Source organism: Channa argus, chromosome 20 (genome assembly GCF_033026475.1).
Source record: "Channa argus isolate prfri chromosome 20, Channa argus male v1.0, whole genome shotgun sequence".
Taxonomy (NCBI): domain Eukaryota; kingdom Metazoa; phylum Chordata; class Actinopteri; order Anabantiformes; family Channidae; genus Channa; species Channa argus.
The window spans coordinates 18,237,986-18,255,008 of record NC_090216.1 but is presented as its reverse complement, the minus strand read 5'-3'; the positions used below and the strand labels follow the sequence as shown (position 1 = coordinate 18,255,008).

Sequence of the window (17,023 nt, the reverse complement as noted above, 5' to 3'; positions counted from 1 at the left end):
AAATATTTCACAAAGCTGAGGGTCGTTCTAAATGATAACTATGTACAGTGGAAACTTTGTCTAGAGGCTGTAGTTATCATTAAGGCTGCATTAAATACTATTCTTTTGTAGAAGAAAACGGCTACACATTTGACTAATCTCACTCGGTTTTACTTTCAGCCTGCAGAATACAATACGGTTGTACCCTTGAACAGTGGTGAAAGTCAGCAGAGTCTGAGTCAAAGTCAAGCTGCCCTGCCTTAGAATACACACTCTCTAAACACACTGAAACTGAGTGGTCTGTCTCATTAATTAATCCTCCTACACTTAGTGCCTGACAAACAGAAGTTTCTTCATGCATGCACAGTGACTTTCAGGAATGAATGTTAATCCTGATGACTTTGGAAAGCTCAGAGGACAGAGCCCTAATTGCAACTGCAGTAGCTTGAAAACTTTAAAGAGGTGTTTAATACCAATAAGTTTATGTCGCTGGCGTAAATACATGTAATTGGAATCTTATAGTGGGCCCTGTGGGATCATTACAATTTAGTTTATTGACATTGTACATATGCTTTTACTGTGGTAACAGTTTTTATTTGTATTGTCTACTGAAATAATAAAATATTCATCATCATTAAGTGGTGTCACAACCCACAAACACACACACCCTTCTGAGCATTTCTAGCACATCACCTCAGCACAGAAAGTGTTTATCATATACAATATCTAGCTGTCCCCCTACCCCTGAATAAAAGGAAGGGTTCATTAATATAGATGAGTAGTTTTATTATGAATCTTTGACTTTTATTGCCGCACAGAGCTGTGTTCAGATGGAGTGCTGCTAACTCCTCTATTAACACTCTGCTACTCCTCGCCAGCGGCACAGAACAAGCCTTGGGGCTGAGAGGAGGCTGTGAAGAGAGAAGGAGGAGGAGTTGGGAGTCGGGGGCTGGAAGGAAAAGCCGCTCGACCTGTCGGTACGCCTGTCTATTTGCCTGCGTCTCCAGCTTTAATGAAGAAAAAAGGAACCACTCCTCTACAGGGCGATCTAAGTGTTCAAGTGCACACACTGCACATTCCTTAATTAAGAAGTCTACAGGGATGCTCCTTGAAAGTTGGGTGCATATAGAGGAGCTGTATGTATGGAGATAGAGCCCAGGGAAGCTGACTAATGCACTGTGCTTTGAGAGCTAAACGCAAGCAAGATGCAAAGCAGAAAATTAAACCACAAAGGGAATGTGGAAGCCCTTAAGGGAAAAAAATATTGAAGTAACTTTACTTGACTCAGTTTAAAGGTGCATTTTGAGGCTAGCTCACCTTATGTTCAGGCATTATAATAATCCATCAGCAGAAGTAGTGTGTAGTGGAAAGACTTCCGAATAAGGTGCTCGTAAATCGACATGTGCTGTTTTTGATATTGTATCCATGTCATCCACGGATACTAGATGTCAAAAATGAGCCATTTCCTAACTTGGTGACAGTCAGTGGAGCAAAGAAATCAATGACAACTCTTTTACCTGTGTGTCCCACCGTGCACCCTCCATGTAAAGCCCATGTACATAGGCCCCTTCACGAGGCGGAGAGCTGAAGTCTTCTCGATTCTTCTTGGTCACATCACACTGTAAACCCATGCTGTCCAGAGGCCACTCATTTCTGCCATGAACAAACAGTGGGATTTACTGTCACACTAAATGGTTTTCATCAGATTGATGTACGATGCTAGTGAAAGAAAAAAGCTCTACCTTCGAGCCATAGCCTGCATGATGGCTGTGAGGAAGGACTGGGGGTTGAAAAAGCCAGCTAGCCATACTGCAGAGGGTAAGACAAAGTCTGTCGACCAGGCTTCCAGCTCCTTAATCCTGGACAACAGATCAGTGAACCACAGAGCCAGACCAGACATGGAGGGGTAGGCCCGCTTAGTCCAACTGTCTGGCACTACGTCCAAGTAGATGGCATTCTGCAGGTTCTCCATGTCACTGGTCATGGTTAACTCTCCCTGAAAGGTAGGGGTCACAGCATGAAGAACTTATGTCAGCTAAAGTCATTCATTTTTAAGTCAAATGTAACTTTGCTGTTGAAAGGAAAAAGACTTTACTAATGATATTGTTAACCTGCTATAGCAAGAAAGCTAAGTGGTAAAACGTAAGTCATTTGCAGTTAACATTTTAACTGCACGTCAGTAAAATTAGCTCTCTGACCAAGCTAATCTGCGAGTACATAGGTCATCAATGGTTTACACAAACTTTGTGAGGAGGTAAATAGCTACAATATCATTTTTTGTTATGGACACTGGCCTATGGACACAGTGATAGCAGGGTTTACCTGCTGGCCTGCCACGCAACTTTGAAATAAAACTGTGATACAGGTGACTCTGTTTACAGTCTACCACATTGTCTGCCTTGTGTAATGAAAAAATTCAGTCGATCAGGAGACAATTTGTTGAATAAACTTTTAAGAAGAAAAGCTTAGTTATATGTGTTGACTCAATTTTCACTTTACAAGCAGGTTAAGCAAGCAAGCTTTTGAGATAACTTTTGATAGAATTCCTATTTATTTTAGACTCACTTCAACAGTTGGCTTCCATTTGTGATGGCCTCAGTCAGTTCTGGGTTTAGTTTTGATTCTGTGTTTTACTTGTCTGTCCTTGTCTGACATGCAACGCACCTGTGTCAACTGGGTTGAGATTCCTATAAAGGAGCCCTCAAAGATCTGCTCACACTCCTCCCCTGGGCCTCCCTGCTGAATCCTCTTTGTCTTGTCTACATCTAGACTCTTTTCACACTAACCATCCAACACTGCACACAATACTGACTTGCTCACAAACATATTTTAAATCTGTTCGTAGGCAGGGAAAGAGGAAAGCCAAGAGTTTAAGACTGACACTAGAGACTTTGAATGTTGAGACTATGACAGGGAAGGCTAGAGAATTGGTTGACATGATGCATAGTACGAAGGGGGATATAAGCTTAGAAACAGGGTTCAAGGTGTTTTACCATGGGTTGGAATGGAAGAAAAATGGAGTAGGAGTTATCCTGAAAGAGGAGTTTGTGAGGAACGTTCTAGAGGTGAAAAGAGTATCAGAGTATGAAGCTGGAACTTGAAGGCGTGATGTTTAATGTTGTTAGTGGTTATGCTCCACAGGTAGGATGTGAGTTAGAAGAGAAGGAGAAATTCTGGAGTGAGTTAGATGAAGTGATGCAGAGCATCGACACAGGTGAGAGACTGGTCATTGGTGCAGATTTCAATGGACATGTAGGTGAAGGGAACAGAGGTAATGAGAATGTGATGGCAGGTTTGGTCTTCAGGACAGGAACACAGAAGGTCAGATGGTGGTTGACTTTGCAAAGAGGATGGAAATGGCTGTAGTGAACACTTTCTTCCAGAAGAGGCAGGAACATAGGGTGACATACAAGAGAGGACGTAGAAACACTCAGGTGGACGACATCTTGTGTAGACGCTGTAATCTGAAACAGATCAGTGACTGTAAAGTGTTGGTAGGGGAGAATGTAGCCAGACAACACAGGATGGTGATGTGTAAAATGACTCTGGTGGTGAGGAAGATGAAGAGGATAAAGGCAGAGCAGAGGACGAAGTGGTGGAAGTTGAAAAAGGAAGAATGTTGTGTAGTTTTCAGGGGGGAGCTAAGACAGACTCTGGCTGGTCAGGAAGTGCTTCCAGATGACTGGACCACTACAGCTAATGTGATCAGGGAGACAGGTAGGAGGGTACTCGGTGTGTCATCGGGAAAGAGGACGAGTAGACTTGGTGGTGGAACGAGGAAGTTTAGGAGTGTATCCAGAGAAAGAGGTTAGCTAAGAAGAAGGCTGGCGAGGCAGAGAGATAGAGATGTGAAGGATGTGCAGCCGGTTAGTTTGATTAAAGATAAGAATGGAAATGTATTGACAGGTGCCAGGAGTGTGATGGGAAGATGGAAGGAGATAATATCTACTTTAATTAGGATGACTGTTCCTAGAGCTGACAAATGATGCCTTTTTTGTACGTTTAAGTTCTCTGTTGGTTTGTGAATTGTCATTACAGGAAGTAACAGGGAGTCGATTGTGTCACTTCCTGTTTGTCTAAACAGCTAAACATTGAACAACCTTCCAGCTGCATAATGTGTTGAACGGTACCAAATACTCAGAACCTACTGAGGCAAACATAAAGTTGAAGACAGGTATGCTGTGCTAGATAAGAAGACATGCTGTAAGATAGCCAAAAGAAGATTGCATTGAAGAGTAATGAGGGAGCAGGGAGTGAAAACAGTGTCCTTCAGCTACTGATACAGGAGCTGATGAATTGCTGATGTATAGATACCAATATGTGATAGCAATAACAATTCTTTATGAGGGGGATATGGGTCTGCTGCTTTATCTACATCAATGCATTTACCATGAACCCCTCACCTTTGCAACACTCCTCAAAATAATCCAGATGCGTCAGTTCAACCACAGCTAATTCAACACTTCATGGCACCATGTAGCACAATCTCACCAAGGCAAACTTTCTGATCATTCCTATTCATTTCACTATAAAGACAATATATGATTTCATTTGCTGGTACACCCGTCTTTTTAGACAACTGAGCCTATTTATTGAAGCTTGTAGTGTTGGGAGACTGAAGACTTAAAACTCCAGATGAACACTTTTACACATTTGTCCACCTCTTTCTCTTCTTGATTGTTGTTAACACACAACTAAGTCAGGTTTTAAACACAAAGCTTAGATGTCTTCCTCCTTTTTGCTGCTCTATAAGCCAGACCTCTGAGTGACTTTTAAGATTGAGCTTCTGACAAATAGCAGAAAAAAAGATGTTGTTACTGTATGCAGGAATCCTAACGTCGCTGCCCCTCAGTCTCAACAGCAGCTGAGCCAATGTGGCACGAATTGTAGAGGTTTTGTAGTGTGTTTCAATAGACAAATCGCTTAATTTAGCTCTGAGTATGATGCCTTTTTTTGGTGGGTCCAGGGATTTCTCAACCAAACAACTCTGTTTTAAGGTTATATTAAGGCATTTCCAGCTAAACTACAAACGCTGCTTATTTTAAATTTATAAAAAAGTAGGCAGTCCATGAATTATAGTATACATCTCAAACCTTTTTACAACAATCTTAAGGAACCACCTATTTGATTTTGGTGCTGCCAAGTTCTAGTTATTTCACCTCTTATGTGAATAGCTTAATCAGTTCTAACAGGCTTGGAGTGGGAGGCCGTTGATGCCTGAGGGCTGTTTTTCCACCCTGATCACCACCACGAGTGTCACAATCTCCTCACCTTCAGTCCCAAGCTGAGCTCACGGAGAGAGCGTCTGATCTCCTGTGTTAGGAGGTTCATGCGCTCACACTCCTGCAACGCCACCACTTGGTAAGGAGTCCTTTCTTCTGCTTTCCCCAGCAGCTCGGGCATGTTGAAATCCTCTGGGAGTCTCTCCATGATCTCTTCCAATACTGCACGCACCTGATAATATAGGAAGACACTGAGTGACGCTGTGAGAGAGTGAACAATAAACCGACTTTAACAATAAGATGTATTATACATCTTATTGTTATAATTAAAAAATACATCTTGAAATCAAAGATTTGTTTTATCTGTGTAAGATAATCTTAGTGCTGCCAAAGCTGAAAGCCTGAGAAACCGTTACAGATTGAAATAAACAGTTTCATAAATATTCATGAAGATATATTTTGCTACGGCAGCTCTTTGTTTTCAATAACAGTCTAATCCCTCCAGAAAATCAATGCTCACATCATATTTTTGTGGGTAAGTGATGAAAGCTAATGTCTGTGTCAACATTTTCCCAAAGCAACCAGCATTAACTATCAATCAACGGATTAGGTGATGAACATAGGATGCAAGGTCATTATATCTAGGGATTTTACATATCAGATTTTTGGCAAACACTGAGTATGTTGCATAAAAAGCGGGACTGTCATCTGTTAAGACAGCAGGATCCAGGCTTGTAAGCCCAAAATGTTACACATTAGCAGGCTTACAGTTCCATCTGAATTTATTAGAATGGCAATTTTTGTTCTACACATTTAGGTTTAAGATCAACGTACAAGATAGCACCTTCTGTGGATCATCCAAATTTTAGATGAGCAAATATTTTGACTAAAAAAGTTGACCAGCTGTGTCTTTTGAGACAAATGTCCTGAAAAAGAAACTACGGGTGTCCTAAGCAACATGCATAAAATGTGCCGAGCACGGAAAACAACAACAGCTGATGACAGAAGCATTGTGAGAGCTTCTAACAGAATTGATCCAATTCATATTAACTCATTTGTGAAGCAGGGGGAAAGTAGTGTTATGGCTGATCTTGTATGGCTGCTTCTGGGACGGGCTCACACGTCTTTCTTCAGGACACTGTATTGGTTGTCATTAAGTAAATATGCATTTTAATATACATGTTACAATGGAATTCATACTCTGCATTTAACCATGGTGTGGAGCAGTGGGAAGCCACAGGCAGCACTTAGGGAGCTACTGCTCTGGACACACCTGGTGCATGGGATCAGTTTTGATCCTAGAGACGTCTGTATCCCAGCTTAATGCTCTACACCATGTCATCTCTCTTAACTCATAATGGTTGCAGCAGAATGATTATAAAGGTGAACAGTCACGTTTTGTCAGCAAATGCACACAGAAGGGCTTCAAAGCAGATTGGAAAGAGCTTTATCATGCAGCAAGACAATGATCCACAACACAGAACAGAACATCAGAGGAAGGAAATTCAAAGTTTTAGAACAAAGGATCTGCGACCATATACACCACTATACCATCAAATAAAAGCTGAAATCCAAAACCTTTTTCTCATGTCCATCTTTTGATCTTAAAACAAAATGTCCTCAGTGTACATAAAAAAAATGAAAAAAGGTGTTATTCAAATACTTGTAGAGGGGACTGTACTTTGTCTATTCTCAAGAAATAAAAAGATATTTACAGTAATTATTCTGAGCTGAGTTACCAACAAGACTAACTGTTTAAAATAAGCCTAATTATCCCAGTCAAGTCTGGTATAAGTAAGAGTTCATCACTGACACAGACGAATTGAACTTGTAAAGACAAAACAATGAAGTTGAAGTTGAAGCCTGTACATCAAAACAAACTACTAGAGGTGCTAAACTGAAAAACAGACCAAGCCAAGCAAACAGACAAAACAACTAGAACCCCCCCCCAAAAACTGACTTTCCAGACTTGTAGGGAGCCTGAATTGTAGACTAAACTTTAAATTTCCAGCAGTTCCAAGTACATGAAACAAACATCACAGCAAAGATCAGGCATATACAGGTACAAACAGTTGCATCACTAAGGTGATTCTAGTCTGGATGATTGGGAGTGAATCAATCGAAGGAGGACCAATCAGATCAGAGCTGAGCAACATCTTATACTCCCGTAAATAGAGTAAATAAATAGAGTGCGAGTCTGTAGACTATGTGTAGGTTTCAAAAAGAAAAACAAACAAAAAAAAAAAGATAAATGTTTGTATAGAAATATTAATCAAGATCAATCATTGAAAGATTGCATGATTACTAAACTTACTGGAAGACTGAATTGCATTGTGCAGATTTTCCATTTTTCTAGCATTCAGTTTCTAACCCCAACACCACAAGATTTTCCTGAACGAATAATCGAAAATGATTTTTTTCTTACTGGGGCTGAAAATTAATTTAAAATGAAAAAAAGGTACTAATTAAAAGATAACTTTCACAAAAATTATGGACGTATTATGGACTACAGCGGCCTCCATATATTGGATATACTATTTTTAATATGCTCTGGTAAAGCTACTGTTTCTATAGATTTGCATAATTTTAACAGCTTTTTTTAAAATGCTACACTGAATTTAAAATCACATATTAACAGTAGAACTGTAAATACTTTAGACTTAAAAATGTTATTAGGTCAGATTTTTACTACAAAATAACTGCAGCAGATGTTGCACTTAATGTTAGCAAGCAGCACGATGGAGCAACCACTGGCAACAAGACTGGATTTTTCTGGGGTGAAGGCTAAAACCTGAACTCGTCTGGAAGTACACATTGATATATAATAATGTGTAATTTATAAATAATGGACACACCCATTGTAACATAGTGTGATTTAGACTATCCAAACACACTTTCCTCAAATTATGCCTGATTTAGTCAACTACACCTGGAACCGCTCTGCTCTCATACAAAAAGGAATAAGAAATCAGAAAATAAGAAACTTAAAAGTAGTCTGTGACATAACTCACATCTTGGTGCTTGTTTCAAGCACCAGTGGGCATAAATTACTTTATAATCACAATAAAACTCAGACAACCAAGACTCTTGTTTATGATGGTAAAATAGTGACACTTGCTCTAACATAATATTTGTTTGAACTTTTACACTCAAATACGCTTTATTTCGGTTTGGTACTTGAACCAGAAAATGCACAAGAAAATGCCATCGCTGTAAAAATCACCCTGGCTGCTGTCAAGAGGCCCCAAACAGTTGGTCTGGAATTTATTTCCAATTCAGTGTGCAGCAGCACCACAAAATGTCACCTGTTGTCATTACACATTTAAGGTTTAGCGCTCTGTACTACACTTGAGTGTGATGGTGGTCTTCATGAAAGCCCTTTACATATCTGCTCAGGAAAAGCAGAATATCTTATTAGAATTATAAGATGAGTACAAATATTACTATTCTAACCCTTTCATCCTCAGTGACCATAAGATGGGTTTGTTATACCAAATTCATGCAGTGAGGCAAACACTGTTTAAACCCGTACAACCTGATATTATATGCTAGTGGAGTTACAGAGTTTCAAAGGATGCATCAAGTGTCAGACTGACTTTTGGGAAAATGTGTACAAAATGAAGTGGTGCAAGTAGTATTTGCTATTTACTTGCTGAAAAGTAGCAATACAACAATTAAACAATACTCCATCTTAAGCAAATGTCCTGCATATAACTTAAGGGAAGCTACATAATTACAAAATATATTTCCAATCTAAACTGAACAAAGAGCTCCTTAATCAAAAAAATTTACTAGTTGTAGCTTTCGTTGCAAAATAAATGTGACATGGTCAAGTAGTATACGTAGTATAAGTACCTCTCAATGGTACAGTAGATTACTACTTAACTTAAATCTATTATGCAAATTTCACTACAATTATGCACAAGGCATCTGCAGCATTTCTGTGTAGTTAAATTACCCAAAAATGTGAAAGTTAGTGTAAATGTTGGTCTGTCTGTGTATCTGTCGGTCTGTCTCTCTGTTTTGGTTTTGAGATAGACTGGCACCTATCCAGGGTGTATCCCTGCCTCTTGCCCAATTGGATAGGCTCTAGTCCCTGCGACCCCATACAGGATAAGCATTTACCAAAATAACCCTTTTGAAAATCATAATAAAAGCAATACTGATTTGATTGATTTGATCCTGTTGTTAGTGGCCATGCAAAGATTTCACCCTAAAAACCCTTAAGGGCCAACTTCCACTGTTCATGTTCTGTTTATCTAGAGTTAACACAATGCTTTATCACTATGAGTTCATTAAAAGAAGTGGAGATCTTCTTTTGAGTAGTATATTGTTACCAGATAAACTTTCAATATATTTTTAGACAGAAGGAGATCTGTGGATTTTTGTGTCCATCACTTGAGACAGGAAATGTGTGTGAAGCCCTGTATTAACAAAATAAATAATTACAGGAAGAAGAGTCTGTGTTCATACAGGCACCTGACCTGAAAACCCAGCAATCTTTTTCAATGACAAAACATTTTATCTTTCCTGTTTAAACATGACACGGTATAAATAGCCAAACTAGGTCCAGTGAGAATTATTTAAAACTGTTCACCATTTTGGTGTTGAAGAACTGGAATGGCCTTCATAGAGCCATCACAATTCCAAACAACAGCTTTGAGATAAAGAGGAACGCTAGAATAATGACCAAAACCCTGCACCCAGGTTTGGTGTAAGAACTTCCCAAAAGATTTGAAACTGTTGTAACAACAGATTTTGAAATTTTGGTGTAATTTGCAAGTATCCACATCTCCTGGACACGATTGGAATAGAAAATGAAAAGAATCATCTTATTTCGAAATCAGATTCTCTCTATACAGTATGAACTGCCACATCAGGTTAACTATAATATTCCTTTTTACCTTCTCCTCTCGTGTCGTCCCGCCACCCTCACCGACTCCGCCGTCCCTGGGCTGCATCTCTAACACAGTGCGGAAAAGCTTCTCAGAGGTTTGCGTTAGGAAGCCGATCTCAGCATTGGGATGAAGGCCGTAAAGATATGGAGATTCGCCAGGTAGGTTGTCATCAATGTACTGAAGCAGAAATAAATCAAGTTATACTCTTTATCACAATGATGAACCAGACATTTATACACTTTTGTAAGTCAAATAACTTCTTAACTTTAGATTTTTAGAATAGTTTCTCACAAGATCTGGTCTGAAATAAAGGTCCAATTCCTTTTGTCCCGAAAAGTTGTCTTATCTGAACAACACAATATCGCAAGTCTCACCCTAATTTTCAACCAAATTATTTGTAAAGAACCGCATAGATATTGGCAACAGAATTTACTTTCTGACTAAAAAGAAGTTCAGTTTTTTTTTTTTCCAATCAGGTATTTCTGAAGTACCGCTGACAAAGGACAAGAATGCAACCATGGTAACGTTGAGTTATTTCCAGGTGAGATTCAAACGCTGGGGATCAATTGACATACTGCTAATGACTATAACAAGGAGAAGGAAATGTGGCGTTTTCCATCTGCTGGTCCATAATGAATGTCAATATGCTTTTAAGTTAGTGCAGATGAAAGTGGAAGCTCAATTGAGAAAGGATGCTTTTTGTGGGGCACTTACATTAAATTAAAAAAAATTCTTCTAATCATAATGTCCCGATGAAAGTTTGGATGGAAAATATATTGGACTTTAATACAGAAGCACTTTGTAGTCAGCTTGTTTGATCTTCTCTGTACTTGCTGGATAACTTTTGCTGATTGCACACAGCCGTGTATTGTTGAGAGAGAAGTAAAACTGCTGAGTCACTGAGTTCTTCTTGATGTCTGTCCCACCTTTCTTCTCTCCTAAATATAGTGCAAGTTTGCTCCAGATGGCTGTGAGGGAGGCAATGGCCTTACAGACCCCCGGGGACCCATAGGACTTTACAGTCACTGGTCTCTGGCCAAATCTAAACCCCTTAGCCCTCAGTCTGGTGTGTGGTGACAGCCAAATACCGTATAAAATGCTTCGGCCCTTTCCCAGTGCAACTGTCAAAGGACAGCCAGGATTCGCCCGATGAGCAGCCCAGAGTGTGTGAGACAATTAAATACAAGTCATACTCTCCACTCCCTCTGCCCCCCCGGGGACCTCATGGGGGAAATATGGTCTGAACCAATGTTATACATGAAAAAAAAGAAGAAAAAAAAGGTAGTTCTCAGTTTCTCTTAAGGGACACTAGTGAAGCTGGTTTCTACTGTCATAGAATGGAGTTGTATTTAATCCTGAGAAATATAAAGTACATTTGAGGCTTTATAGTGTGTCAAGTTATCAATTATTGTGTGTGTTAAATACTAAGTAATAACTAAGGTGAGGGAGACTGAGGTAAAGCAGTAAACTGATGATGCCATAAAGCAAGTTCAATCATGTCAACAATATTAATGAAGATCACGTGAGGGATGTAGCTTATGTTGCAGATATGATGTTCTGTAGTAACCAGGCCCAACCAGGGATCTGAGTAGAGCTGTTCCAGTTGTTCTATCAGGGAACTGTGATACGTGTGTTGAGAGTTGAGAGTTGAGCTGAGAAGCGCTTTTTGTTAGTGAGAGACCTGATGGCTTACTGCATAGAAACAAAATCTGTTTTTAGCTGTTAATGTTTTGGAATCAGATTAACAGAAATTAATTATTTAGAATATTATAATATTATCGACTTTAGTTTCTTTAAACTTTGTTTTGGACTCTACCAACCACAGAGAAAAATACCGGACTCTTTCGCCGCTTCATGCTCCACTATGCTATTGTACCTACACCAGTCTCCCTTTAGACGTTTGACAGCGTGCTACACTAAAAAAAAAAAAAAAAAAAAAAAAAAGGGGTTTGGCTCTAAACAGGGGTTAACATGATCAATGACAAGCAACTAACACATCAGGATGTAAGCTGGTAAACTAAACCAATGAGTTAGCTGAGGCAGCTGGATGTTAAATGCTGGTGGATTTGTCGCAATATCTAACACCTTGAACATTACATCTTTTTTTATATCTATTGCTAATTGAAAAATATTAATGATAAAGTTTTAATCATGTATGTGTCCACATACAGTAAATGGAATGGGGGTATTTGCTGTTTATCATGCTGAGATTGGCTCTTTCTGCTTAAATTATACTATTGTAAATAGGTTCAGTTAATGGATGTAGTTCAAAGCTGCTCTCACAAAAGTTTGTTCAGCATCTATACAAACAATCTGTGTACTCCATGACTCATCTAGTTACACTTTGTTTGACTTTATGTCTTTCAGCTTAGATGACTTCATAATCTCAGTTTGCTAACATTCAAGTTTGCCAGTTAGACTGGCAAACTCTTTCCACCCACAGAGCAGCTCTACCTCTGAGAAATATTTCTACAAATCAAACTACAATCTGTTATAATCCTAGAGACCCATATGGGAAGAATTTTATTATTAATTATATTGTTCTTGATTTAGCCTTGCACTGTAGAAGTCTACTGTGTTTAGGGAACAATTATACAGAAAGGGAAAAAAACCTTTAAATTATAGTGCTCAATGCACTACAACATAAGCAAACAAGGAAATTACAAAAACATGAAACTTATTTCATATTACAGGTGCAACATAAAAAAAAAAAAAAAAAAAAAACACTACAATAACACAATACACAAATTTAGAAACAACTGCCACTAGCAAAAACACAACCAAAAAAGAAAGCATATAAAAACATTGTCAGAAGATATTTAGAATTATATCAGAATTTTGCAAAAGGAATGTTTTAAATACGTCGACTTCAAATTCATCAGTCACCATGGAAAGTGTGTCCCCTTTGTCTTAATCAATTTTTTATTTGCTTTCTTGACTTGCAGATTATTTCTGATAAATAACACAACAGACAGGTAGGAAGTTTATCCACCCCAAGGAAGTGGCAAGTGGCATCAAACACACCTCAAAGACAACAGCAAACAAGCATGAAGCTTCTGTGCTTTCGAGAGAGGAAGAGAAACAGGAAGAACCTTGGGTGGAAAATAACAAACTGCAAACTAAGTTGTTAGCTTGCTATTTTCACACCCCTTATCCTTACAGATGGTTTATGTGAACTTCTAATTGACTGTAGACTGTTTCAAATATGAACCCTGGACAATGTTAGGAGAATCCAACCTTGGACACTGTTCAAAGTGGCGTTTCAGACATTTAACACACAGTGAGTAAGAACAGTCCTCACGTGTAACACAGGTGACCCAACATGGTAGAAAACTTAAGCAGTTGGAGCACATAGGAGCTATCCATCTGAAAAAAAAAAAAGGTTTTATCACTCGACTACAACCAAAGTCGTGTGACAGTGAGAACGTCATCAAAATGCCCACTCACTGAGTTCATGCACATAATACAGACTTTGTACTAAGGGGCACAAAGGATAAAGTCCGACTCACTCGGACATTTGCATTCACACAGACATCCCCCCCGACAACGTCAGGAGAATGTCGGAATTCCCGTGCATGTTTGAAATACAAAGCTACAAATTGTACTCTGGTTCGCATTTCATGATCTATTCTCATGCAATGATTGGCTCAGCTTTATGAGAGTGGTTTCTTTCAAGAACAGGATTCACTCAGATTTAACAAGTTGAGTGGGTTGAGACAGTGTGGACTAGGGAGGGGGGATGACGCATCGATGTAATCAATTACATAAATATGTGGACTAAGGTAATGTGCGTCGATGCCTCGTAAATAGGAAGTAAGACAACTGTATCTGGAATGATTTGCGTACTCCATGTTCCCGGTGAGTGTGCTGCCCCATATATGCAGTCAAACAGGCACAACTCCCATTTACATAGTGCCTGAAATCTAAACAAAGTCATTGCATCATCACAGGGAACACATACCATTAGGTGGCTGTAACAGCCGAGAAGTGTTGAAAAACCAAAAAACAAAAATGAAGTTGTGCTTTATTGTTGGGGGCTTTAATGGTTTACAGCCTCACTGGAGGCCAAATCCTTGTCGTAGATGCTTATATGTGGGCTTGTTTTGATCCAGAATGCTGGGCAGTTTCAAAATGGTGGTTGTTGCACCCAGAACAGAGTAAGGCTTACTCTCTTGGAAAGTATACTAAGTACATTATATATAAATATATTAAATATATATTTTAGACTAAAATCATTGGTATCATTTTATTCTTTGGATATGTACGGAGATAATGGTGAAAGCACTTATGAATTCAATTACTCTGAGCCCCTGCAAACATCATAACATGCTACATTTACTGTCTCGCTGAGTATGAACTTACATTTTGAGAAACTGTTGTTGCTGTGGTCCTTAAATTAGTTTACATCGTTAGAATAGTGAGAATTTTCTGCTTTCGAGTTTTGTTCGGGATAAACTGGTGCAATTGTGAAATACTTCAGGTGATTCCGTGTGCGACCCAGATAATAATAACTGGTGGGAAAATAATCTAGAAATGAATCGATGAATCAAAAAATAATCGATAATCTACAAAAAAGTAATCATTAGGTACAGCCCTAGTGCGGACACAGCACAAAAACTAGCCTGATGGACGATTATCGGCAGCCTGTTGGCTGACGGCCGACTGGTGGCTTGGTGTGTCAGAGGCAGAATGATGCAGTGGCTAATGTACTGTACTTTGACATGTTGTGGCTCCTAAAATAAATAAATAAATAAAATCATTTTGCTGTGTTGACTTTATTTTTTTATTCTAACCCATCCTACTCTGCCTTACCTGGTGGTAACTGTTATAGTCCATGTTTCCAGGCAAGGGGAAGCCAGGCGCAAGGTACAGCTCCCCCTCCATCATCTCAGGTTTTATAAACTCCTCCAAGTAGGCCAGACACAGGCGCCGGTCCCAGTCATCCGTAATATGACCACCATACATGATCTCCCCGAAGAGGTAGCGCAGGTCATCGTACGGCACCTGGGAATTAGAGACAGGGGATATTGCCTTTGTAGATGGTGACCTGTAGTATTTAGCTGAGGCCACAAGTTTACAGATTTCCTATTAAGATTACAAACAGAGGGCTTTGTACCCCTTTATGCAGCAATTAAAGAGAACTAATTCTACCTTCGGATTGGCCTCCAGGTAGTTATAGAGGACGCTAATAGAAATGGTGAGGTCTCCAGTGTTAAAGGGGTATGATCTGTTCCAGCCTTGAGGACCAAACTTCCTTCTCTCTGCCACAACCGCGTGGAAGTAGCACAAGGCAAACAAAATACTCTTAAATTCATTCTCCCGTGCACACATTTCCAAGGTGTCCTGAAAAAAAAAAAAACAACACACAGTGTGACATATTTAAAGAACATATCCTGAACTATACACTTGCATTAACAGAAAGATTTTTTTGCATGTTACAGGTAAAAAGTTGAAGCAGACAGTCCTGTGATCTGCTGCTTTCTTTTTTTTTGGAAAGTCCCCAGCTGTGCTGCACACTAACAGACAGATAACGAGATGACTAGATGGCAATAAAGCCAACGATGAGATTCCCGTTTAATTGTCACAACTTGTCAGGAGCTTTCAGCCTTCAACTGTCTCTGGGGCTCATAACTCCAGACAGGCAAATAAAAAAACTGGACGTAAATGGCATTGTAATCTCTCGGGGGAGAGACAGTTAAATAGGCATGCCAATAACCCCTGTGGAAATAGGGAGCCTAAATTCTCTTTATTCCAGCATGTGTAATGATGAGTGCAGCGGTGAAGCCCCTTTCACTTCTCCTGCAGGCCCTGAGGAACTGACTTCTATGATGCACACACACAAACACACATACAGTACAGACTAACTACCACACACACACACACACACACACACACACACACACACACTTTTAGAGGGTTAGTTAATATTCTGCGTGGTACTCCTATGCTCAGCACAGCTGAAAGAGATGCATAGTCTCCTTATTTATGACCTGTGGACTGGAGAGAAATGACAGGCAGTCGGCTCACAGAGAGAAAGAAGCATAAATACACCTGCACACAGACTAAATAACACACGTCAGTATCTTTGAACTGACAGATGTCTGAGATTATTCTTTGGGTATGCATGAGTCTGAATAACCCGGAAATTTGGAAGATGAACTGAATTGATCAGATTCAGAAAAAAGGGAATTATTTATCCATGACGGGTTCTTTCACAACAATATTATAAAACTGTTATCTCAGTGAAACCTAAACCATTGTGCCAGATATCAACTTTAACCGACTTAGTGTTACAAGCTTCTGAAGATCAAAATAAGCAGTGGCGCTTTACACATCCTCAAGTGAAAGGTCAAGAGTAAAGAAACACATTTCTCTGAGAGCACTGGCTTTAGCCACGCAGGGGGGTGCTACAGTTGTATGCAAAAGTTTAGGAACCCCTGGCAGTGTCCATGATTTTCATTTATACATATTTGGGTGTTTGGATCAGCAATTTCATTTTGATCTATCAAAGAGCTGAAGGACACAGTAATATTTCAGTAGTGGAATGAGGTTCATTGGATTAACAGAAAGTGGTAACATGGGGGTCACAAAACAACTCTCAAATGACCGGAAAACAAAGATTGTTCAACATTATGGTTTAGGGGAAGTCTACAAAAAGTTATCAGAGATATAAGCTGTCAGTGTCCACTGTGAGGAACATAGTGAGGAAAGGGAAGACCACAGGCACAGTTCTTGTTAAGGCCAGAAGTGGCAGGCCACAAAAATATTGGAGAGGCAATGACCCAAAAACACTGCTCAAAATCTACTCGGGCATTTATGCAGAGGAACAAGTACAATGTTCTGGAATGGATAGATTTGAAGCGGGCTGTTCATGCTCGGCAACCATCAAACCTAACTGAACTGGAGATGTTTTGTAAGGAGGAA

General features: G+C 39.5%; 1 protein-coding gene across 1 annotated transcript in view; it reads right to left on the bottom strand.

The window, feature by feature from the left end:
• The window catches only part of dnah9 (dynein, axonemal, heavy chain 9), a 157,204-nt gene that overhangs the window by 1,426 nt on the left and 138,755 nt on the right, over positions 1 to 17,023 (bottom strand). Inside the window, exons 72-77 of the mRNA XM_067489060.1 lie at positions 15,251 to 15,442; positions 14,912 to 15,103; positions 10,106 to 10,276; positions 5,251 to 5,433; positions 1,722 to 1,975; positions 1,497 to 1,632 (exon numbers count right to left, since the gene is read on the bottom strand). Coding sequence (XP_067345161.1) covers positions 1,497 to 1,632; positions 1,722 to 1,975; positions 5,251 to 5,433; positions 10,106 to 10,276; positions 14,912 to 15,103; positions 15,251 to 15,442 — 1,128 coding nt within the window. The remainder of the gene's footprint in view (positions 1 to 1,496; positions 1,633 to 1,721; positions 1,976 to 5,250; positions 5,434 to 10,105; positions 10,277 to 14,911; positions 15,104 to 15,250; positions 15,443 to 17,023) is intronic.